The sequence below is a fragment of the Pseudophryne corroboree genome, chromosome 6 (genome assembly GCF_028390025.1).
Source record: "Pseudophryne corroboree isolate aPseCor3 chromosome 6, aPseCor3.hap2, whole genome shotgun sequence".
Lineage (NCBI taxonomy): Eukaryota > Metazoa > Chordata > Amphibia > Anura > Myobatrachidae > Pseudophryne > Pseudophryne corroboree.
In genome coordinates this window covers 71,640,428-71,666,598 of record NC_086449.1, presented here as the reverse complement: position 1 = coordinate 71,666,598, position 26,171 = coordinate 71,640,428, and the positions used below count along the sequence as shown (strand labels likewise).

At 49.3% G+C, this 26,171-nt stretch overlaps 1 protein-coding gene across 3 annotated transcripts in view; it reads right to left on the bottom strand.

Moving 5' to 3' along the window:
• ALKBH7 (alkB homolog 7) overlaps positions 1-9,430 on the bottom strand; it is a 35,973-nt gene extending 26,543 nt beyond the window's left edge. For 2 of the 3 annotated variants that reach the window (XR_010180473.1, XM_063931137.1), the window contains exons 1-3: positions 9,027-9,430; positions 7,647-7,820; positions 5,395-5,519 (exon numbers count right to left, since the gene is read on the bottom strand). Coding sequence is in view for 2 of the 3 variants with exons in the window: in XM_063931137.1 (XP_063787207.1) it covers positions 5,395-5,519; positions 7,647-7,820; positions 9,027-9,302 (575 nt within the window). In the remaining variant the exon portion in view is untranslated. The remainder of the gene's footprint in view (positions 1-5,394; positions 5,520-7,646; positions 7,821-9,026) is intronic. The other variant, XM_063931136.1, reaches the window with a different exon arrangement.
• Between the last annotated feature and the right edge of the window lie 16,741 nt (positions 9,431-26,171).

Here is a 26,171-nt window from a genome sequence, read left to right as displayed (position 1 = left end):
TTTTCCCTCTTCCCTCGTCTCTGTGCAGAAAGGAAGCGCCTTTGACCCGCTTGCTTTTCTGAAGCCGAAAGGACTGTACCTGATAATACAGTGCTTTCTTAGGCTGTGAGGAAACCTGAGGTAAAAAAAATTCTTCCCAGCTGTTGCTGTGGATACGAGGTCCCAGAGACCATCCCCAAACAATTCCTCACCCTTATAAGGCTCTATGTGCCTTTTAAAGTCAGCATCACCTGTCCAGTGTCGGGTCTCTAATACCCTCCTGACAGAATGGACATTGCATTAATTCTGGATGCCAGCCGGCAAAATATCCCTCTGTGCATTCCTCATATATAAGACAACGTCTTTAATATGCTCTTATGTTCGCAAAATAGTATCCCTGTTTGACAGGGTCACAGACCACGCTGCAGCAGCACTATCTGCAGGTCTCAGTCTAGTACCTGAGTGTGTAAATACAGACTTCAGGATATCCTCCTGCTTTTTATCAGCAGGTACCTTCAAAGTGGCCGTCTCCTAAGACGGCAGTGCCACCTTTTTTGACAAACGTGTGAGCGCCTTATCCACCCTAGGGGATATCTCCCAGCGTAACTTATCCTCTGGCGGGAAAGGGTACGCCATCAGTAACTTTTTAGAAATTACCAGTTTCTTATCGGGGGAACCCACGCTTTTTCACACTTCATTCACTCATTTGATGGGGGAACCAAACACTGCCTGCTTTTTCTCCCCAAACATAAAACCCTTTTTTAGTGGTACTTGGGTTAATGTCAGAAATGTGTAACACATTTTTTATTGCCGGGATCATGTAACGGATGTTCCTAGTGGATTGTGTATATGTCTCAACCTCGTCGACACTGGAGTCAGACTCCGTGTCGACATCTGTGTCTGCCATCTGAGGGAGCGGGCGTTTTTGAGCCCCTGATGGCCTTTGAGACGCCTGGGCAGGCGCGGGCTGAGAAGCCGGCTGTCCCACAGCTGTTACGTCATCCAGCCTTTTATGTAAGGAGTTGACACTGTCGGTTTATACCTTCCACCTATCCATCCACTCTGGTGTCGGCCCCACAGGGGGCGACATCACATTTATCGGCATCTGCTCTGCCACCACATAAGCCTCCTCATCAAACGTGTCGACACACCGCACACACACAGGGAATGCTCTGACTGAGGACAGGACCCCACACAGCCCTTTTGGGAGACAGAGAGAGAGTATGCCAGCACACACCAGAGCGCTATATAATTTAGGGATTAACACTATATTGAGTGAATTTTTCCCAATAGCTGCTTGTATATACAATATTGCGCCTAAATTTAGTGCCCCCCCTCTCTTTTTAACCCTTTGAGCCTGCAAACTACAGGGGAGAGCCTGGGGAGCTGTCTTCCAGCTGCACTGTGAAGAGAAAATGGCGCCAGTGTGCTGAGGGAGATAGCTCCGCCCCTTTTTCGGACTTTTCTCCCGCTTTTTTATGGATTCTGGCAGGGGTATTTATCACATATATAGCCTCTGGGGCTATATATTGTGATATATTTGCCAGCCAAGGTGTTTTTATTGCTGCTCAGGGCGCCCCCCCCCAGCGCCCTGCACCCTCAGTGACCGGAGTGTGAAGTGTGTATGAGGAGCAATGGCGCACAGCTGCAGTGCTGTGCGCTACCTTGGTGAAGACTGATGTCTTCTGCCGCCGATTTTCCGGACCTCTTCTTGCTTCTGGCTCTGTAAGGGGGACGGCGGCGCGGCTCCGGGAACGAACACCAAGGCCAGTTCCATGCGGTCGATCCCTCTGGAGCTAATGGTGTCCAGTAGCCTAAGAAGCCCAAGCTAGCTGCAAGCAGGTAGGTTCGCTTCTTCTCCCCTTAGTCCCTCGATGCAGTGAGCCTGTTGCCAGCAGGTCTCACTGTAAAATAAAAAACCTAAAATAAACTTTCTTTCTAGGAGCTCAGGAGAGCCCCTAGTGTGCATCCAGCTCGGCCGGGCACAGAAATCTAACTGAGGCTTGGAGGAGGGTCATAGTGGGAGGAGCCAGTGCACACCAGGTAGTCTAAAAGCTTTCTTTTAGTTGTGCCCAGTCTCCTGCGGAGCCGCTATTCCCCATGGTCCTTTCGGAGTTCCCAGCATCCACTAGGACTTTAGAGAAATGTTACCTCAGGCTTCTTTCCCTTAAACATGTGTACCCTCGTGTCGGGGACAGAGGGTTCATCAGTGATATGCAAAACATCTTTTATGGCAATAATCATACACTGAATACTTTTCGCCACCCTAGGGTGTAATCTTGCTTCATCGTAGTCGACACTGGAGTCAGACTCCGTGTCGGTATCCGTATCCACTATTTGGGATAAGGGACGTTTCTGAGACCCTGCAGGGCCCTGTGACTCGGTCCAATCCGTGGATTGACCCCCTGTTGTGTCCCTGGACTCTGCTTTGTCCAGTCTCTTATGTAATAATGCCACACTTGCATTCAACATATGCCACATGTCCATCCACTCATGAGTCGGCACCGCCGACGGGGACTCACCACTCATCTGCTCCACCTCCTCCTTGGACGAGCCTTCCGCTTCAAACATGCCGAAATGTACGTACCGACACCCCACACACACCGGGATATGACTATAAGGGGACAATTCCCCAACAAAGGCCCTTTGGAGAGACAGAGAGAGAGAGTATGCCAGCACACACCCAGCGTCAACTGACACTGGAATAAAACCAGATAGAGTTTTTATGATATATCCCAATGTTATACACTCACTGCGCCAATAATTGTGCCCCCCCCTCTGTTTCAGCCCTCTGTTACTGTGTTCAGCAGGGGAGAGTCCGGGGAGCCAGCGTCTCTGCAGCTTCTGTGGAGAAAATGGCGCTGTTAGTGCTGAGGGATCAAGCTCCGCCCCCACCAGCGGCGGGCTTCGGTCCCGCTTCAATATTAAAAAAATGTCGGGGTATATGTATTTACTGCCTCCGCAGCCTAATATTCCCAGAAATGCCAGTCCAGAGGTTTATTGCTGCCCAGGGTGCCCCCCCTGCGCCCTGCACCCATCTGTGCCTGTTCTGTGTGTGTGTTGTGCGGGAGCAATGGCGCGCAGCGGTAGCGTTACTGCTGCGCGCTTACCTCAGTGAAGAGCTGAAGTCTTCTGCCGCCTTGAAGTCTTCTTTTCTTCTTATACTCACACGGCTTCTATCTTCCGGCTCTGCGAGGAGGACGGCGGCGCGGCTCCGGGACGAACGGCAGAGTGAGACCTGCGTTCCGACACCCTCTGGAGCTAATGGTGTCCAGTAGCCTAAGAAGCAGAGCCTATCATTTAAGTAGGTCTGCTTCTCTCCCCTCAGTCCCACGATGCAGGGAGCCTGTTGCCAGCAGTGCTCCCTGAAAATAAAAAACCTAACAAAATTCTTTAATCAGAGAAACTCAGGAGAGCTCCCCTGTAATGCACCCAATCTCCTCTGGGCACAGGATCTATCTGAGGTCTGTAGGAGGGGCATAGAGGGAGGAGCCAGTGCACACCCATAGTAAAAGTTCTTTATAGTGCCCATGTCTCCTGCGGAGCCCGTCTATACCCCCATGGTCCTTACGGAGTCCCCAGCATCCTCTAGGACGTAAGAGAAACACATTTTGACATTTTCTTCTAATTATGTTTTTCAACCACTAGAACAGGTCTGGCCAACTTGTGGCTCTCCAGCTGTTGTGAAACTACAATCCCAGCATGCCCTGCAACAGTTTTGCTATTAGGGAATACTAAACCTTTGGCAAAGCATGCTGGGATGTGTAGTTTCACAACAGCTGGAGAGCCACAGGTTGGCCAGGCCTAAACTAGAATTTATGTAATGGTAACTTGCAGTCCCTACCGACAAACAGACAGACAAAAGAAGTCATCTCGGAGTTCTGTACCCTGTATAGGAGCCGCTGGTCTGTGCCTTTTACATAGACATTGATGCCGTGGTAACACATAATAATTATAGGGATTTAGATTTCACAGTAGCCTATAGATATCATTGCCATCACTGAAATACTGTATCAGGGAATCTCTGCTGTTAGGAACGTCATGTCTGTACAGATGGAGTGTAGCCGGCATGTGATGGTGATCAGCCGCATCAGAGGGTTATAGGGGGTAATTCAGACCTGATCGTAGCACACTGACATGCGGGGGGACACCCAGCACAGGGCTAGCCCGCCGTGCATGTCAGTCCCCGCCCCATCGCACAAGTACAAAAGCATCGCACAGCGGCGATGATTTTGTACTTCAGGAGTAGCTCCCGGCCAGCTCAGCTCCTGCGCTCTGTCAGGGAGCTACTGCGTTGCCTGGACTGCGCCCCCTAAACGGTGGACAAACGCCGCCGGCCCGCCCCCTCCTGCCTCTGCCTGTCAATCAGGCAGAGGCGATCGCAGGGCTACGACAGCCATCGGCACCGGCACATGCGCAGTTCAGACCTGATCGCTCAATCAGGTCTGAATCAGCCCCATAGTCTGTAGAGTCTGCTCTTATTTTGGAAGTTATAAGTACATGCGCCTTTCTTTACATTGGCGGTAGTTCTGTTCTACCAGCCCCAGTCTATAAATACAGTATTAATAGTGATTTCTATGGAATGGATACCAATGACCTGTCACGATCACAAGACTACGGTTTAATAATGGCCGACACCATGTATTATGTAAAGTGCTCAGATTTCAGATGTTCACAGGCTGCATTCATCCAGGTTGGATTACAGGAGCAGCGTGGGTTTGCCCGACACATCCACAGACTGATAAACTGACTGAATGAAATAAATGTATTAATCGATTGTACATTTAAATATTCATTTGTGCTCGCAGCCAAACCGCCTCTTGTATTGATTCAGCACAATGCGCTGCTCCTTATGACCTGATGCTGGGTACACACTGGCCGATATATCGGCCGTTCTATTTAACATCCGATATATCGCTGGCCAGTCGGCCAGTCTGTACCAACGATATGTCTGTGAACGCCGTCGTTCACAGACATATCACGTCGGGCCTGCAGCACACACGATGACCAATATATCTACAGATATATTGGTGCATCGTTGGGTGTGCACGGGCGGTCAGCCGACTGCCCGTACACACGCTGCTGCAGTGCTGCAGCAGCCGGAGGTGATTGACGGCTGAACTGGGCGGGCGCATGTAAATGCCCGCCCACTTCCTGACGTCAGTCACAACGGATCGGGCAGTGTGTATGCAAAACACACTGCTCAATCCGCCCATAGATATATCTGCAGATCAATTGCTCTGCAGATACATCTACCAGTGTGTACCCAGCATACTGGAAATACTTCCTGCTTATAATGGTATATACCAGGAGGGACTGTCACAGTCCTGTAGCTTGTGCTGGACAGATAGATGCTGTAAGATTATCTGGCCGGGCACAGTCTATACAAAGGCCTATCTGCTAGTCATTGCTTACCTGATTATATAAAGGCAACGCCTGGGCAGTAAGAGATCCGCTCGCTCATCTGCATTATCCACGGACACTAATCGCATGACGCTGCAGGACAACAGGCAGAGCCCTGCAATGGTGCTACCACAGAACTGGCAGCGGACAGAGAGAGAGGGGTCAGCACTGGCACAGGACTGGCAAATCAGAATCACATTTCTTAATAATATCTCAGGGTTAGACAAAACTATACCTTAACGGAGGATAACAGGCACCAGTGATGTATTATTAAGGGTTTTGCCCAACATCTGGTATGTACCCAGCGCTAGCACTATTTATTAGTAGTGAGGGGGACGGTGGAACATGTAATGTCAGAGTTATTACAAGCTAGTGTCTATAACCTTAGTGTATTTATCCCGTGTTAGTTTACAGTATGCCAGTCTCCCCAATGCAAAATCATGGTCAGCGACAGAACCCTGCCAGCTAGAGAGCACATTGCTTCCAGCATTCCTGGAGAGAAAACAGATTAAAGAAAGGGCCAAAGTGGGGGTGAGCGATGTGGCCAGAGGCAGCAATTGGGGGAATCGGGGCGGGCAGCTAATTGGCAGAGGATAGATGCTAGGGGTGGAAGAGGGCAGGTGTGGAGCACAGACTGAGAAGAGGCAGCAGGGGCACAGGACGTGTGTAGGGCTAACGCGTTTCTCATGGCTGTAATGTATAGGTAGGTGTGGCTCAGAAGTGTACATGGAGCCTAATTCAGACCTGAACGCTGCTATGCGTTTTCGCACATCAGGCGATCAGGTCTGTACTGCGCATGCGTATGCACCGCAATGCGCAAGCGCGACAGTCCGCAGCGCCGGTTAGCGACAGGATGGTGCGAAAAATGCGATCGCACGGGTGATCGCAAGGTGACTGACAGGAAGAGGCCATTTGTGGGTGGCAACTGACTGTTTTAGAGGAGTGTCCAGGCGTCTGGAGGGAGGATTCCTGACGTCAGCTCCGGCCCCGATCAACGCACTGGAAGAGTAAGTCCTGGGCTGTGCAGGGACTGCACGGCGCTCCTGCACAAGCGATCGCACCCCTGCACAGCGTATCCCCCCTCCCCCTGTAGGCAGTGACTATCTGATCACAGCAGTGCAAAAATCGCCTGCCAGCGATCAGGTCTGAATTAGGCCCATGGTGCTTTGCTTGTGGGGAGGAGTGTGACCATGTGGGGAGGAGTATGAACCAAATAGTATTCATACAATTGTAGTTCTAGGGCTCATTGCAGTAAGGAACGATGTACGGTGATGTGATGTGCTGTGCTGCTGTTATGGTATTTGTATGCCGGCAATGGCACCCTACATTGTGCATTTCAGTTCATAGACCCATACAGAGCAAGAAAAGGATACAGTCTTTACGTGATTTGTGCGCACTGCAATTCCGCACTGCTCCTAATTGAATTAACCCCTTAGTATCACTGTTATTTGATTTAGTGCAGACAGTTCTGTGAGGACAGGACTTCTCTGATACAGGGCCTAATTCAGATCTTATCGCAGCAGCAAATTTGTTAGCTAATGGGCAAAACCATGTGCACTGCAGGAAGGGGAAGAGGTAACATGTGCAGAGAGAGTTAGATTTGGGTGTGGTGTGTTCAAACCGAAATCTAAATTGCAGTGCAAAAATAAAGCAGCCAGTATTTACTCTGCACAGAAACAAAATAACCCACCCAAATCTAACTCTCTCTGCACATGTTACATCTGACCCCCCCCCCCCCCCAGTAGTGCACATGGTTTTGCACATTAGCTAACAAATTTGCTGCTGCAATCACATCTGAATTAGGTCCACAGTCCCTAGCGCTTTTCTCTATGCGGTCACTGCCAACCACCCTCATGTAATACTAAGTTACACCCCAAACATTGGTGACCCCCACAAAATGCAATCCGCAGTAAATCTGTGTGTGAAGTCATCCCCAGATACACACATAATGGATCCCATGTGATCCTGCTGTTTGTGCAGGCAACATATTCACAGCAAAAGATCTGTGTCAATTACCAGTAACACAAACAATGGCTGGAACCTCAGACACCGAAATCAGGGCTTAACGGGGGTCAAGCCCCCGCACACAGCTCAAGCAGCACCAATAGCCATGAGACTGCAGTGCATCAGCTGACTAGAAACTAGTGCCCCCCACAGTGATATCACTGGCTCCTGGTGAGACTGTATATTCCATCTGACTGCACTGAGTGTAGGTCAGGGCACCCTACAAGTCATGAAGGATCAGACGTCCACCATACTGTTACCTTTACACTGTCCACATGCGGCTTGATGTACCCTTCTTTCTGGAGGTCCAGAACATGGACAAGGGCTAGCTGGGACTCTTCTGGAGTGAAAGCTTTGTCCCTCACCCTCTGCAGGAGCGCAGAGCAGCCCGGGGACCAGTGGAGGCGCTCTATCTCACGGAAGCCGTGGATGGCCTGCAGAAGAGAGAACAGAGTGATCAGTAATGTAGGGTTGTACACATTACATCTGGCAGATCATCCTCTAATGGTGGACTGAGCTGTAAACACACTGCCAGTCATTTATAATATGCAGCCATCGTGTCCCCAGCACTGTGTACAGGAGTACTGACTCGAGATCGGCCCCTAGTACGTGCGGCACAGGACCTACAGAAACATCAAGCAGTCTCTTAACAAAAAGGTTACCCCACTCTATATAATTGGGGGAATAAGAATCAGAAAGTGGGGGTATCCCACTTTAAATACTACGGTGTCTGAATCCCTCTTCCCCCTAACACATTATACATGCCAGCTGTCACCACCCCGAAGTACCCCATATTACACATGCCAGTTATCACTGCACCCGATGTACCCCATATTACACATGCCAGCTGTCACTGCCCCCGATGTGCCCCATATTACACATGCCAGCTGTCACTGCCCCCGGTGTACCCAATATTACACATGCCAGCTGTCACTGCCCCCGGTGTACCCCATATTATACACAGCAGCTCCGTCACTGCTCCCGGTGTACCCCATATTACACATGCCAGCTCCATCACTGCCCCCGGTTGCCAGCTCCATCAGTGCCCTCAGTTTACCTCATATTACACATGCCAGCTGTCACTGCCCCCGGTGTACCCCATATTATACACAGCAGCTCCGTCACTGCTCCCGGTGTACCCCATATTACACATGCCAGCTCCATCACTGCCCCCAGTTGCCAGCTCCATCAGTGCCCTCAGTTTACCTCATATTACACATGCCAGTTGTCACTGCCCCCGGTGTACCCCATATTGCACATGCCAGCTGTCACTGCCCCCGATGTACCCCATATTACACATGCCAGCTGTCACTGCCCCCGATATACCCCATATTACACATGCCAGCTGTCACTGCCCCCCGTGCCCAATATTACACATGCCAGCTCTGTCACTGCCCCCCCCCCCGCCGTGTACCCCATATTATACATGCAAACTGTCAGTGCCCCCAATGTACCCCATATTACACATGCCAACTCTGTCAGTGCTGCCAGGTGCAGCCCATATTACACATAGTAGCTCCATCAGTGCCCCCGATGTACCCCATATTATACATGCCAGCCAGCCCTGTCAGTGCCCCCGATGTACTCCACAAGCCAGCAGCCTTGCCAGTGCCCTGGGGTAACCATGGCCAGACACTCACCTCGTCCCAGTGACCGCTCTCGTAGCGCTTCTTGCGCAGGACGGGCTCCAGCTCCCCGCACAGAGCCGTCTCCTCCTCGGGAGAGATGAAGTCCTGCTGGATGGTGAGGCCGGGGGACAGCCGGGAGAGCACGGCGGAGGAGGACGGAAGGATCTGGGCATCCCCATGGCAGTACCGAGGCAGGGGGGTGAGGACCGGTCCCCGCGGCCTAAACACACAGCGGAGCAGGGGCCGCAAGTTACCAAGGCAACGGCGAGCTCCAATGGGCGCCGCCATCTTGTGACCTCGCAGTGCATGCTGGGAGGGAGAGAGTGGCGGAGGTGTCACTCAGGGCACAGTCACTAGTTATACATTAATATAAAGTGCATAATATGTAATGGTGATGCTTCTCTGTCTGTCTGCCAGTAGCAGCCATAGGGAAACCTAGGCTCTGCTCACCTTGTGGTATTATCAGTCCCAGGGGCTGGCAGGACATGCTGGAACTTGTAGTTCTACAGAAGCTAATGAGCTGTATGTACATCATACTTGCCTACCTGACCCTCTCCATGAGGGAGAAAATGCTCTGTTCCTGGACTTTCCTGGTAATGTATGATTGCCATCACCTGTGGTGACCTAGTTTATTGATAAGAAAGGTATTTCACCACAGGTGATGGCAATCATACATTACCAGGAAAGTCCAGGAACAGAGCATTTTCTCCCTCATGGAGAGGGTCAGGTAGGCAAGTATGATGTACATGCATCCACAAATTCAGCTATAAACCTTCACTCTCAGCAATTAAGACTGTCCAAGTCTCCACCTGCATAGATTCATTATTAAAATGGTTATGAATGAGTCTTATTTTTCAATCCATTTATTTCATGAATATGCAGACACCGGAGGCTCCACATGATGTAAGTATCAGGGTATTTACTAATAGACTAACCTGGGAAATATCAGAGATATCTTCGGCATCAGGCCAACTGAGGGTGCGGTCTGGCCCAATATGCTGAACTCCGAAACCATTAGCAATAGCGTCCGCCACTTTGTTGCTGTGGAGGCATTATTGATGGAGAGGAATCTTCTGACAATAAAAAATTATCATAAAAATATCTGCCTCAATAAATTATATATAAGTATACGCAGGCTTACCATACTATCCCTTTAAACCGGGATGCCAATTGATTACACCGTTTCGGGATCCGGTTGGTATTCTGGCAGTCAGAATCCCGACGCTGTAACCCTGACACTATTCAGAGTGCCAGCACCGGAATCCCAAATAGGGTCTCCAGCCCGGAGCCTGAATCCCGACAGCAAGGACCCCAAACGAGCAGACAACGCCATGCCGGGGAGGTAAGCCGCCTGGGGGGGGTTAGGTTTAGGCTGCAGTGGGAGGGTTAGGGTTAGACTGCGCCCTGGGGGGTTAGGTTTAGGCACCCCTGGGGGGGGGGGGGGTTAGGCTATGAGAGTGGGGGTTGGGTTTAGGCTTCATCGGGAAGGGTTAGGCTACGGGGAGGGTTAGGGAGTATACTTACCTTCCCCTGTTGGGATTCTAATCATCAGGATGCCGCTGTTGGTATTCTGACCGCCGGCATGCTGAACACCGGAAAATCATACCCAATCCCACAGGTTCTGTGGCTGATTAGTACCAGGTGAAATGCAGGCTTGAAGTCAGTAGCCACATAACCTGTGTACATCATTGGTGTCCCGGTATAAAGGGATAGTATGATAAGCCTAAATTGACGACTACAGTGTGTTATGATTGGAGTGCACTCTGCATTCTTAGTATAATCAGATACACTTATTATTTGGGATAACACACTCTCCAGTATCACTGAGGAGTACTGTGACAGAATGACCATTGGCCAGTGTTGGTTAACTAGCTTTGGTCTTTGTTTAGTTAGCATCGATGGTTTGCCAACAGGGGTTGATGGTTTTAGTCCAATGTTTCTCCACCATGAATGGCAGAGGACTGATGGCGACGCGGTATTCCGTCATTGTCATGAAAGAAAGGGAAGTTTCGTTGTTTAGAGTATAAAGAAAGTGCAAAGTGGCCACCCCTGACAAGATTGAAGCGCCATGTTTTTAGTTTATCTTATTACTCTGGATTTGTATTGCTTGGGGGCGGGAAGCAGTTAACCCTGATAATAAAGCGGGCTGCAGGTTGTTCTAAGTGCCTAAAGAATACTTTTCCCAACAGCCGGGATGCCGAACGAAGAGACACCGCAGTGCTGGAGAGGAAAGCCGTGTGGGGGGGAGGTTAGGTTTAGGCTGCTTTCCGGGGGGTTAGGGTTAGGCTGCATCCTGGGAGGTTAGGCTGCGGGGAGGGGGGATTATGGTTAGCACCCCCCCCTCAGTGGGTTAGGCTATGGGGGGGGAGGGTTAGGTTTAGGCAGTGGGGACAGGAGGTTATGTTTAGGCACCTCCGGGGGGGGGGGGGGGGGGGGGTTAGGGTTAGGCACTAAGGGGGAGGTTAGGGTTAGGCTTGGTTTCTGGAGGAGGAAGGTACGATTCTTTAGGAAAAATCTCTCACATTCAGTTCTTTTTGTACCGGGCCAATCGTAGCTCAGTGTTGGAAGTCATGCTTTCCCCTCTCTCTGGCAGCCTCTCTCCTCGCAGCAAATGCTACATTTTTATAATTTGTTATAATCTGTATTAATGTGTTTTATCCAATAAACCCCCCTGTTTTAATTATGGGTGTTCCATTATGAATGCTGATTGGATAAAGATACCTTTATGCGCAGACGGAAGACACCTTTACCAGTGAGTACCGGTACGCAGTTCAGCTAAAAGATACCTTTATGAGTGTATACCTACCGGCCTTATTGTAAGTTAGGTACGCCTAAAGCTTCAACATTACTGCTATTGAAAGATACCTTTACATGTTTTGAGCCTCATCCACTTTATGTAAGTGAGGTATGCTCATTGTAGTGGAAGCAGTCCATCTTCCTATTGAATTCACTATCAGAAGTGTGCTATTTGAAACTTTTAAGAGGCCTTGACAGAAACCCATTATTTTTTATTTTTTTATATCATCCCGCAATTGCGATTTCATTCTTCTTGGAGAAAAAACCCCTTCATCTCGACGACCAGAAGATTCAGCAAACCAATCATTTAGGATAAGTATTCTTCATTTATTTTTTTCACTTTTTATCATACCAATTTATTTAGTCCAATAACATTTGGCTGAATCATCAGCCACCAAGGTCCTTTTTTCATTCCATCGCCAACTTGCTGCACCCATCCACTCCTTCTAGCTTTGTTCAATTTTGTTTTTTTTGGGATTAATCCAGGGGTGTCAGAAAGAGGCAGCAGGAGGTCCATATTACAAGGAGCGCCCTATATGTTCTACCCAACTTTCTTCTGCAGGTAGGGAGGGTTAGGGGAGAGGGGAGAACACCCCTTACTCATCCCTGTCAGCTTTTTAATCAGCCGAATCCCGGCGTAGGTATTTTGAACGCCGGGATCTCATACTTATCTCCTTCTTATGCCCTCCTCAGACCCACTCTCATTTTACCCGTATTAACTTGTCCCCAGCTAGTGATGCCCATCAATGGTTCAAAACATTGATAGTTTTCCGCTGATGGTACACTGCCATCAATGAGAAGTATCGGTGGAACTTTCGATGGTGAGCAATTCAGTGGCCACCCCTAGTATGAAAACCTAAGGCTGTAGGCCAAGTGCTTTTATATGGGTTACAGCAGTGCTTCACAAACTTTTTGGAATTATGGCGCCCTTGACTATCAGAATTTTTTTCACAGCACCCATAGGCCAAAAGTTTGTAATTGAGAAAATAAGATTTTAAACCTAAACGTAAATCTTTTTCTCCTAGTCCGTAGAGGATGCTGGGGACTCCGTAAGGACCATGGGGTATAGACGGGCTACGCAGGAGACATGGGCACTTTAAGACCTTTTAATGGGCGTGAGCTGGCTTCTCCCTCTATGCCCCTCCTCCAGACCTCAGTTATAGAACTGTGCCCAGAGGAGACGGACAGTACGAGGAAAGGAATTTTGTTAATCTAAGGGCGAGATACATACCAGCCCACACCACACACACCGTACAACATGGTATATACTAAACCAGTTAACAGTATGAACAAACAGTATCAGCCCGAGACTGATCTCAACTGTAACATAACCCTTATGTAAGCAACAACTATATACAAGCCTTGCAGATTTAGTCCACACTGGGACGGGCGCCCAGCATCCTCTACGGACTAGGAGAAAAAGATTTACCGGTAGGTTTAAAATCTTATTTTCTCTTACATCCTAGAGGATGCTGGGGACTCCGTAAGGACCATGGGGTTTATACCAAAGCTCCAGACCGGGCGGGAGAGTGCAGATGACTCTGCAGCACCGATTGAGCAAACATGAGGTCCTCATCAGCCAGGGTATCAAACTTGTAAAATTTTGCAAAAGTGTTTGAACCTGACCACGTAGCTGCTCGGCAAAGCTGCAATGCCGAGACGCCTCGGGCAGCCGCCCAAGAAGAGCCCACCTTCCTAGTGGAATGGGCCTTTACTGATTTTGGTAACGGCAATCCAGCCGTAGAATGAGCCTGCTGAATCGTGTTACAGATCCAGCGAGCAATAGTCTGCTTAGAAGCAGGAGCGCCAACCTTGTTGGCTGCATACAGGACAAACAGTGCCTCTGTTTTCCTTACCCGAACAGTTCTGGCTATATAAAATTTCAAGGCCCTGACTTGGAATCCTCCAAGGCATCCATAGCCACAGGTACCACAATAGGTTGGTTCATATGAAAAGACGAAACCATCTTAGGCAGAAATTGAGGACGAGTCCTCAACTCTGCTCGATCCACATGGAAAATCAGATAGGGGCTCTTGTGAGGCAAAGCCGGCAATTCGGACACCCGCCTTGCAGACGCCAAGGCCAACAACATGACCACTTTCCAAGTAAGAAACTTCAGTTCAACTGTTTGAAGAGGTTCAAACCAGTGCGATTTAAGGAACTGTAACACCACGTTAAGGTCCCACGGTGCCACTGGGGGCACAAAAGGAGGTTGGATGTGCAGCACTCCTTTTACAAAAGTCTGGACTTCTGGGAGAGAAGCCAATTCCTTCTGAAAGAATATAGATAAGGCCGAAATCTGCACCTTAATGGAGCCTAACTTTAGGCCCATATCCACTCCTGTTTGTAGAAAATGGAGAAAACGACCCAGCTGAAAATCTTCCGTAGGAGCATTCTTGGTTTCACACCAAGACACATATTTCCTCCATATACGGTGATAGTGCTTCGCCATTACCTCCTTCCTAGCTTTTAATAGTAGGGATGACTTCCCCCGGAATACCTTTCCTAGCTAGGATCTGGCGTTCAACCGCCATGCCGTCAAACATAACCACGGTAAGTCTTGGAACACACACGGCCCCTGTTGTAACAGGTCCTCTCTGAGAGGAAGCGGCCAAGGATCTTCTGTGATCATTTCCCGAAGATCTGGATACCAGGCCCTTTCGAGGCCAATCTGGGACAATGAGTATTGTCTGCACTCTTGTTCGTCTTATGATTCTCAATATATGTTTTTTTTTTCAACATTAAGTTTTTATTTATGGTAAAGCATCAATACAAAAATACAGTAAAGGACAAAAGAAAACAGGATAATAGTGGGGCAAAAACAAAATCAGAAGGGAAGAGACAGGTCATCCAGGAGCAATATATGAATCACATCAATATTCACAAGTCATGAACTTTCCACAGATAGAGGGTCACTCAAGTCACAGGGGCGGCTCTGCATGGAGGGGGACAAAGGAGAGATCACCTTATGTTTGGAAATGTATGTATGCCATGGGAGCCACTTCATAATAGGGGAAGAGGGAGTTGTAGAGTATGCTGCTTCCCTGGTTTCCATCTTGAAATGGAAGTGGGTCTTAGAAATAATATTTTCAAAGGGAGGGGGGGAGGGAGATTTCCAGTTTTGAGCAATCGTAGCCCTGGCTGCAATTAGAATGTGGCCAAGGACATAACGAGATGATTTGGGGACAGTGTCTGGGTACCAGTGCATACAATGCCAGTGAAGGGTCTTGAGTCAGGCTAAGGTCAGTGATTGAATGGATAAGGTCATATACTTTATCCCAAAAGGAGCGCAGAGCAGGGCAATCCCAGAAAACGTGTAAGAGTGTACCCTCATGTTGACAAAGGCGCCAGCAGAATTTAGAAGTGGCCGGCCAGATCTTGTGTAGTTTAGATGGGGTGAAGTATAGCCTGTGTAATAGTTTAATGTGCATTTCAGTATGGTTAGTACATTTAGAAAGGGAGAATGAAGAAAGATGAATAGATTCCCACTGCTTGAGAGTGAACGTACGCTGGAGATCAGCTTCCCACTTAATTTGAGCGGCAGATTTAGTCATGTTGGGTGGGGGTGACAGCAAACCATACCAGTCAGAAATGGCTCCACGGGAGGAAAGTTTAGTCAGTCTATTAAGGACATTGTTAGTGGGGAGTTGGAAGACGTTAGGGCTAGTGGACATACCATCTATCCAATGGTTAAGTTGGTAATAGTAGAGCCAGGCTGAAGGGTCGAGGCGGTATTTTGCTCGTAGGTCTGAAAACGGAAAGAGGGAGGTTGGGGAGAAAATATCGGCAAGGGATTCCATACCTAAGCACCTCCAGTAGGAGAAATGGAGGTGAGGCAACACTTTATCCAGTGCAGATAGAGAAATGTTTCTAGTGGGTACAGTAATATCAAAGGTAGGGGAGAGTCTTGAGCCCCAAATTGTCAAGGCATCAGATATGGAAGAAGGCGAAAGTGGGTAATGTGGGCGGAGTTGTCGGGGTAGCCACAGGAGATCAGTGAGGGGAAAGTCTCGAAATAGGGCGCGTTCCAGATCTACCCAAGGTTTAGAGTGGGGGGGGGAGAGCCAGGTCGGACAATTGGGAGAGCATAGACGCCTCATGATACCTGAGGAGATCAGGGAGTGTGAGGCCACCCTGTGACTTAGAGCGAATCATACATGCGTAGGCCAATCGAGGAGGTTTACATTTCCAGACATATGACAATATTAAGCTTCGCATCTGGGTTAATAGTTTGCAAGGAACTGCGTAGGGGATGGCTCGAAACAGATATATAAGTTTTGGCAATAGCATCATCTTAAATGCCGCCAGGCGGCCCAACCAGGAGACCTCGTAGCTCATCCAAGTAGACGTCAATGAGGCTAGGTGAGCCAGTAGTGGCACATAATTAAGAGAGTGTACATTCTGGAAATGAGAGGGGATGGAGATACCCAGGTACGTTAAGGAGGAGTCTTTCCACGTATATGGAAAGCGCACCTACAGAGACTGGAGGACAGTAGTTGGGATATTAATTGGAAGGGCGTCCGATTTCGTGGTGTTTAACTTATAATAGGAAGCAGCGCTAAAGCGCCCCAATATATCATGTAGGGCGGGCAACGAGATCTCCGGGTCAGAAACAAACAATAAAACATCGTCTGCGAAAAGGCAGAGTTTATGGGAGGTATTACATACTGTAAGGCCGGGAAATTTCGGAGAAAATCGAATCATTTGGGCAAGGGGTTCAATAGCAAGCACAAATATTAGCGGGGAAAGGGAGCACCCCTGCCTGGTACCATTGGAGATATGGAACGGGGAGGAGAGGAAACCGTTACTAAATATTTTAGCAGAAGGACCGTCGTAAAGAGCCAATATAGGGGGGTCATTCCGAGTTGTTCGCTCTTTGCCGATTTTCGCTATATTGCGATTAGTCGCTTACTGCGCATGCGCAAGGTTCGCAGAGCGCATAGTTATTTTACACAAAAGTTAGGTATTTTACTCATGGCATAACAAGGATTTTTCATCGTTCTGGTGATCGTACTGTGATTGACAGGAAGTGGGTGTTTCTGGGCGGAAACTGGCCGTTTTATGGGAGTGTGCGAAAAAACGCTGGCGTTTCTGGGAAAAACGCGGGAGTGTCTGAAGAAACGGGGGAGTGTCTGGGCGAACGCTGGGTGTGTTTGTGAAGTCAAACCAGGAACGAAACTGACTGAACTGATTGCAATGGCGGAGTAAGTCTGGAGCTACTCAGAAACTGCTAAGAAATTTCTATTTGCAATTCTGCAAATCTTTCGTTCGCAATTCTGCTAAGCTAAGATACACTCCCAGAGGGCGGCGGCTTAGCGTGTGCAATGCTGCTAAAAGCAGCTAGCGAGCGAACAACTCGGAATGAGGGCCATAGAGCGGAGGATATCCCCGGAGAGACCAAACTTGGACAACACCTGGCGCATATAACCCCAGTGGAGGCAATCGAACGCCTTTTCGGCGTCGAGAGAGCGTAAGAGAAATGATGATTTAAGACGGGAAGACCATTCAACCAGATCGAGGACTCTCCGGGTGTTGTCAGGGACCTGACGGCCAAGGACAAAACCTACTCGGTCTGGGTGTATGAGGCGTGGGAGTAAAGGATTCAAACGGTTGGCTATTAGTTTGGCATACATTTTTAGGTCGGTGTTAAGGAGGGCAATAGGTTGGTAGTTCTTGCAATCAGAAGGGTCCTTACCCGGTTTCGGGATGGTTACGATTTGGGCCTCAACCATTTACGCCGGGAAGGACCCAGTAGTGGAAACCTGGGAGTAAAGTTGCAGGAGGAGAGGGGAGAGTACCTCACTAAATGTGGAATAACAGGAGTTAATAAAACCATCAGGCCCGGGAGCTTTGCCTCTTGGCAATTGTCGAATTACGAGTTGAATCTCCTCCAGAGACCAAGGGGCGTTCAGGGATGTCAGGGCATCGGCATCCAGGGAGGGGAGGGGAAGGCCATCCAAAAAGGCGGAGATAGTGGCCGCAGAGGGCTGAGGTATGGTAGAGTCCTCACGCAAGTTATATAACTTGCATAAAATGTGGAGAATAGGTTAGCAATATCGAGGGGGTTAAGGCATGGTTTGCCAGAAGAGGCAATGAGGCATTTAATACGGTTACGGGCCTGGCGGCTACGGAGTTTGCGCGCTAACAAACGGGTAGCTTTGTTTCCTGCCGTATAAAATTTGCTGCGGAAGCGGGCTAGGGCCGATTGCATGCGAAGCATGAAAAGCTTCTGGAGTTGAATTTGCACCACCTGTAGTTGTTTATGCAGAGCCCGAGTAGGATGGGTTTGATTCTGAGACTCTAAAGACCGCAAAGACAGCTCTAAGTCAGCTTGTGTCTTCCTAGAGCGAGCCTTAAGTTGAGCCTCTTTTTGGATAGACGTGCCACGGAGTACCGCTTTCAGAGCACACCAATACGTGAAGATAGAAGTATCTTCGGGGGGCATTGGTCTGCATATACAGTGAGAGAGAGTCAGTAAGGGCCTTCAGAGTCTCAGGATTTGTCAATTGATATACCGGGAGTCGCCAGGGGCGAGGGGGACAAAAATGAGAACCTATATCCCAGGACCACAACAACGGAGCATGTTCCGACCAAGTAATGGGGAGAATTTTGATTTTCTGAGTATGTTGAAGAGTCCTCTTATCTAGAAGAACAAGGTCAATCCTAGAGTAACTGTTGTGAACGGCAGAGAAAAAAGTATAGTCTCTCTCTGTAGGGGAAAAGACACGCCAGGCATCATACAAGTCGAACTCCGCAAGTAGTTTCTTGAAAGCAAGGGACGGGCCTACATCCCGAGGGGAGGGGCTAGGGTCTTGTGAGGAAGATCTATCAACTTTAGGATCGAGGACAAGATTAAAATCTCCTTATATAATTCCTCAAGGGTTTCCCGCAGGAATGGGATTTAGCGGGAATTGGGGGCGTACAAAGATACTAGGGTCACTAAGGCATAGTCAATAGTACCAATAAGGATGAGGTAACGGCCATTTTTATCCTTAACCTGTCGCTGTAAAGTGAAGGGGGTATTTCTATGGAACAATATAGCCACGCCGTTACGTTTAGCGGGGCCATTAGCAGTGTAACAGGTGGGGCACCTATGGTCATGAAAGATGGGGGGGGGGGGGATGAAGAAGAAAAATGTGTCTCCTGGAGGGCTACAATGTCGGCTCTATAGTTATGAAACGTAGAGAGGGCCAGTCTACACTTATGAGGGGAATTGAGGCCTTTAACATTGAGAGAAAATATCTTAACCATCAATGGACAGAGAAACAAAAGCACGTATGGATGCCATGGGTGTACCTAGGGAAAAAGGAGGGGATACAGGGAGAAGAGAAAGAAAAAAAAGCAGGGATGGGGGAAACCAGAAAAACACAAAAAGAACCCAAAAGGCCCAGTATATCGGGCCACAGTAGGAGCCGCAAAAAAAACAAAGCGGCAACATGGTTAACTTGTGGGGGGAGGCCATTGTGAGCCCCACCCATGAAACCTTATACATAATAAAACATGTGAGAACCACAAAAGATATGCATATAAACTAAGCATGAGAGCAGAAATAGAACGTCAAATACCATACAGAGATACGAGTAAACAATACTTGCGAATATAGCATCAGGACGTAGTGCCAATCCAGGAAGCACCATAATGAAAGTCCCTTCATAAACGAAAACCCATGTCAGGGACAATCCATAATAACGTAAATAGCCAAATAGTCAACCGGACCAAAAAACAGAGAATGTCCCGACATCAGGCGTCTTGAGGTCAAGTCGCAAGAACTAGAGAGGGTATAAGCATCAAGACATCAAGTCTATAGGTAGTCAGCCCACTTTAGACCAGTCCGGTTGCACAGGGGGGCCTTGAGAGGACAGAGGAACCGAGACAGGGATATTCCAGTCAAAATCTTGACGCCAGCTTCCAATGATGAGATGACAAAGGTGGAGCCGTCCTTACGAACCAGCAGTTTAACGGAGGGCTTTCGTGATGGGTTGGAAGGATCTTCGTTTATTTATAGTATGGAGTGACAGATCCGGAAATATTTGTAGGTTATCCAGAACATCCAAGTCCTCTGCCATGCGGGTGGCCTTGAGAATGTCCTCCTTGATATGAAAGAAATGAAGGCGAAGGAGAACGTCTCGTGGAGAGCTACTGGGAGCGGATCGAGGCTTCGGCAGGCGGTGTATTCTATCAATCAACAAATCTCTGGTTTCGGCTGAGGGCAGTAATTTTTTAAAGAGGGAGAGGGCAAAGTTCTGGAGGTCGATGGCCAATACTGTCTCCGGAAAACACCTCTGATCTTAACGTTTCTATGCGATCTGTCCTCAAGATCGGCTAGCTTGTCCTTAACAGCCAACAGTTCCGCCAGGGCCGAGTTGCTCATTGTGAGAAGAGACCAACTCCTGTACTTTATCATCTAGGTTATTAGTGCGGATGCCTATATCGGTCACTTCACCCGCGAGTTGAGTAATAGAAGACTGGAGATCGGTAGTGATGTCCGTCCGTAGGGCCTGGAGCATCTGGTGCAGTGTACGGACTGTAAGAGGTGCATCTGAGGCGAAGTCCGGCCCGGAAGCAGGGAGTGGGGAGGGTGCAACGAAGGGTACAGAGGTCGCACTGAGCTTCCCCTTTGGTGCGGGGTCAGGGGTGCGATTAGAGACAAATTTAATAGGAGGTGCCAGGGTGGAGATTTTGGACCTTTTAGGAGGCATCTTGCACATCCGTGGAATGCAGTAGTAAACAGCAATAAAAATGTCAAATGGTAAAGACTTGTGGTTCTATATCAGGCAAAAAGCAACGTTAGCGGTTTCATGGGTGTGTGCGGAAGGTGTCACATGGGCAGCATAGAGGCAGGGATTAGGCTAGACAGTGAGGATGGCATGTGGGCGGAACATATGAGGGACCAACCTGCAGCACTGAGGATCCAGGATGGCTGGCAGGCACACAGTAGCCGACGATCCCGAGGAATGGATAGTGCAGCTCCGTCGGCAACAGCCGTCTTGCGGTGCAGACGCCCGAGACAGCTGGGCGCACCCGCGGGTGCTATTCTGAGGGGGGAGCTTGTGCACACAAGGGTACCCAGGTGAGGAGGTAGGGCATGTGGGGGGCATTCACCACCACGGAGGAGCCACACAGCCACTGTAGAAAACGTTGCCCACTCAGCCTGTCTGGTGCTGGCAGTGGGATCAAAAATGGCCGCCGCTTCCCCTGGCTGACTGACTGTACTGTAACTGGTGCAGTTGGTCCCCACAGCCGGGCGTCTTCCTGGCCCTCAGCGGCCGATATATCTACTCTGGAGGGGCCTGGGGAGGCTTGCAGGACGAGCTGGGAGGCAGAGGAGGTCCTGTGCCGCTCCCCGGCGGCGCGTCCGTGCTACGGAGCTCCGATCGCGGGTAAGACAACCACAAGAGGCCCCGGCTTCCAGGCGCGAGTAGGCCGCAACCTGCGGGAACAGGCCAGGCTGTTCCCCGGCTCCGCAGCAACAGGCGCCCGGTACAGGGGGACCCCAGGGACGAAGGTTGGGCCAGGTGAGAGAGCCAGTGGGCAGTTATAGGGCAAAAAGGGGCACAAATCCAGGGAGCTCAACCAAAATGCTGCTGCACACGTCCACAGTTAGGTCACGCCCCCCATGATTCTCAATATTTTTGAGATGAGCGGAAGTGGAGGGAACACATAGACCGACTGAAACAGCCACGGTGTCACTAGGGCGTCCACTGCCACCGCCTGAGGGTCCCTGGACCTGGAACAATACGTCCGAAGCTTCCTGTTGAGGCGTGACGCCATCATGTCTATTTGAGGGAGTCCTCAACAATTTGTTACCTCTGCAAAGATTTCTTGATGAAGTCCCCACTCCCCTGTATGGAGATCGTGCCTGCTGAGGAAATTTGCTTCCCAGTTGCCTACTCCCGGAATGAAAACTGCTGATAGAGCGCTAACGTGATTTCCCGCCCAGCGAAGAATCCTGGTGGCTTCCGCCATTGCTGCTCTGCTCCTTGTCCCGCACTGGCGGTTTACATGCGCCACGGCTGTGATGTTGTCTGACTGTATCAGAACGGGTAGGTTGCGAAGAAGATTCTCCGCCTGCTTCAGGCCGTTGTATATGGCCCTTAATTCCAGCACATTGATGTGTAGACAAGCCTCCTGGCTTGACCATATTCCCTGAATTTTTTTTCCCTGGGTGACCGCTCCCCATCCTCGGAGGCTCGTGTCCGTGGTCACGAGAACCCAATCTTGAATTCCGAACCTGCGACCCTCTAGAAGGTGAGCACTCCGGAGCCACCACAGGAGAGAGACCCTGGCCCTGGGGGACAGGCGTATCCTCTGATGCATTTGGAGATGGGACCCTGACCACTTGTCCAGAAGGTCCCACTGAAAAGTTCTTGCATGGAACCTGCCAAACGGAATGGCCTCGTAGGCCGCCACCATCTTTCCCAAAACTCAAGTGCATTGATGAACTGACACTCTTTTTGGTTTCAGCAGGTCCTGGACCATGTTCTTGAGTTGCTGGGCCTTTTCCACTGGGAGAAAAACCCTCTGTTTTTCCGTGTCCAGAATCATGCCCAAAAACGGCAGCCGAGTTTGTCGGAACCAGCTGCGACTTTGGCAGATTTAAAATCCAGCCGTGTTGTTGTAGTACTCTCAGGGAGAGAGACACGCTTTTTAGTAAATGTTCTCTTGATCTTGCTTTTATCAGGAGATCGTCCAAGTATGGGATAATTGTGACCCCCTGCTTGCGCAGGAGCACCATCATTTCCGCCATTACCTTGGTGAAAATTCTCTGGGCCGTGGAAAGACCAAACGGCAACGTCTGAAACTGGTAATGACAATCCTGTACAGCGAATCTCAGGTACGCCTGATGAGGAGGATATATGGGGACATGAAGATATGCATCCTTTATGTCTAGTGACACCATAAAATCCCCCCTTCCAGGCTGGAGATCACTGCCCGGAGAGATTCCATCTTGAATTGGAACCTCTTCAAATATAGGTTTAGGGATTTTAGATTCAGAATTGGTCTGACTGAGCCATCCGGCTTCGGGACCACAAATAGGGTTGAATAAAACCCCTTCCCCTGTTGCAATAGGGGAACCTTGATCATCACTTGCTGTTGACACAGCTTTTGTATGGCAGCTGAAACTATTGCTTTCTCTGGGGGAGAAACTAGCAAGGCCGATTTGAAAAATCGGTGAGGAGGCACATCTTCGAACTCCAGTTTGTAGCCTTGGGATACAATTTTGACCACTCAAGGATCCAAGTCTGACTGAACCCAGACCTGGCTGAAGAGTTGAAGACGTGCCACTACCAGTGCGGACTCCCGCAGCGGAACCCCAGCGTCATGCGGTGAATTTGGTAGAGGCCGGGGAGGACTTTTGCTCCTGGGAACTAGCCGTAGCTGGTGTTCTTTTCCCTCTACCTCTGGCAAGGAAGGATGAGCCACGCCCCTTTCTGAACTTATGAGACCGAAAAGATTGCATCTGATATTGAGGTGTTTTCTTTTGCTGTGGGGGAACATAAGGCAAAAAAGAAGACTTACCCGCGGTAGCTGTGGAAACCAGGTCCGCGAGGCCCTCCCCAAATAAAACTTCACCCTTGTAAGGTAAAGCCTCCATATGTCTCTTTGAGTCAGCATCACCAGTCCATTGACGGGTCCATAGGGACCTTCTAGCAGAAATTGCCATGGCAGTGGCTCTTGAACCCAAAAGACCAATATCTCTTGCAGCCTCCCTCATATATAACGCTGCGTCCTTGATGTGACCTAAGGTCAATATAACACTGTCTTTATCTAGGGTGTCCATGTCAGATGACAAGTTATCTGCCCAAGCTGCAATTGCGCTACCCACCCATGCCGACGCTACTGCCGGTCTGAGCAGGGCTCCCGTAGTCGCATAAATTGCGTTTAAGGTAGTTTCTTGCCTGCGATCCGCAGGATCCTTTAGGGTTGCCGTGTCCGGGAACGGTAGGGCCACCTTCTTGGACAAGCGCGTCAAGGCCTTGTCCACCGTGGGTGAGGATTCCCACCATAACCTGTCCTTTGAGGGGAAAGGATACGTCATAATAATTCGCTTGGGAACCTGCAGTCTCTTGTCTGGAGTTTCCCAAGCTTTTTCAAATAAAGCGTTCAGCTCCTGAGATGGGGGAAACGTTACCTCAGGTTTCTTTTCCTTAAACATGCAGACCCTCGTGTCAGGGACAGAGGGGTCCTCTGTGATATGTAATACATCTTTTATTGCAATAATCATGTATTGAATACTCTTGGCCACCCTTGGGTGTAACCGTGCTTCATCATAGTCGACACTGGAGTCGGAATCCGTGTCGGTATCAGTGTCTGCTATCTGGGTAAAGGGACGTTTATGGGACCCTGAAGGGTCTTGTGACACCGCAAGAGCCATGGATTGACTCCCTGCTTGGTCTTTGGACTCTGCCCTGTCCAATCTCTTATGTAATAAAGCCACACTAGCATTCAAAACATTCCACATGTCCACCCAATCCGCCGTCGGAGACACTACCACCATCTGCTCTGCTTCCTCCCTAGACGAGCCTTCCGCTTCAAACATGTCGACACACACGTACTGAGACCCCCACACACGTTGGGATATATGGATATGGGGACAGACTCACAATAAGTCCCTTTGGAGAGACAGAGAGAGAGTATGCCAGCACACACCCAGCGCCACTTCGTTCTGAAACAAAGTCCCAGACCTGTAAGCGCTTTTTATAACAAATTTAGCACCAAATCAATGTGCCCCCTCGTTTTTGCCCCCTGTTACTTGTACAGCAGGGGAAGAGTCCGGGAGCAGCTTCTCTGCAGCAAGCTGTGGAGAAAATGGCGCTGGTTAGTGCTGAGGGATCAAGCTCCGCCCCCTCAATGGCGGGCTTCGGTCCCGCTATTTGTTTATACTGGCGGTTTTTTTTTTATATATACTGCCTCCGCAGTGTCTATATATTTGTGCCAGTCTAATATGAGGCCTTAATTGCTGCCCAGGGCGCCCCCCCCCCCCCTGCTCCCTGCACCCTTGCTGTGCCTTGTGTGTGTGTGGGAGCAATGGTGCGCAGCGCGACCGCTGCGCGGTACCTCATGAAGATCTGAAGTCTTTTGCCGCCTTCGAAGCCTTCTTGTTTCCTATACTTACCCGGCTTTTATCTTCCGGCGCTGTGAGGAGGACAGCGGCGCGGCTCCGGGACGAACAACAAGGACGACACCTGTGTTCCGACCCTCTGGAGCTAATGGTGTCCAGTAGCCTAAGAAGCAGAGCCCTTCAGTCCAGGAAAGTGGGTCTGCTTCTCTCCCCTCAGTCCCCCGATGCAGGGAGCCTGTTGCCAACAGTGCTCCCTGAAAATAAAAAACCTATCAAAAGTCTTTTCTAGAGAAACTCAGTAGAGCTCCCCTGTAGTGCACCCAGTCTCCTCTGGGCACAGGATCTAACTGAGGTCTGGAGGAGGGGCATAGAGGGAGGAGCCAGCTCACGCCCATTAAAAGGTCTTAAAGTGTCCATGTCTTCTGCGGAGCCCGTCTATACCCCATGGTCCTTACGGAGTCCCCAGCATCCTCTAGGACGTAAGAGAAATAAAAAACAACAACATTAAATTAAATAGTTATGTGATGAATGGTTTTGCCTATTATATTGACAATAAATAATGGGCCTGGGCCACCAACCCAGGGCACCCCTGCAAGTGCCCTGAGGCACCCCAGGGTGCCGCAGCACGGAATGGGTTTGTTGGATCGACCCTATTTAGGTTGACACTCATTAAGTCGCCCAATAGTCGCACAGGACTGGGATACAGTATTCCGAGATACTTCTACTGTGTGTAATATTTAATAATAGCCAGTAGGGGGAGCCTTGTATGCACACTGAAGAGATAACACCTGAGCTCTTTATACAGGTATTATTTATGGGAATTTGCACATACATTCATTTTTATTTCATAGTTTCCAACTGAGCCTAATTTCCGGGCCACTTGCAAGTTTTAAAGATATGTACCCCAGAAATTGTTTGTACTGAGAAATGTCCCTATTTACATTATTTACCAACTGCACAATAAAATAAATGTTTTCTGCAGGCTAGATGTGATTCTTATCATCTGTTCTTACAGTGTAGGCCTGGTAGGTCAATATTTATTGTGGAGCATGAAAAATTCATACTGCATTATAATGAAGTCCTGTAAGAACGACATGCTGGGAATTGTAGTGCCCCGAGGTTTGTTTAGACAATATTCCACTCTCCTTGCAGTGTGTCCCTGGCGATTATCTTAAACGTTAACAATTTTTGCATTTGCTACGTATTATATATCTATAACTTCTACCTCAGTCACGCCACAGACCAGAGTAATTGGTGGCAGCTGACAGGGTAATTAATGGGTGTTGGTTATATACCAG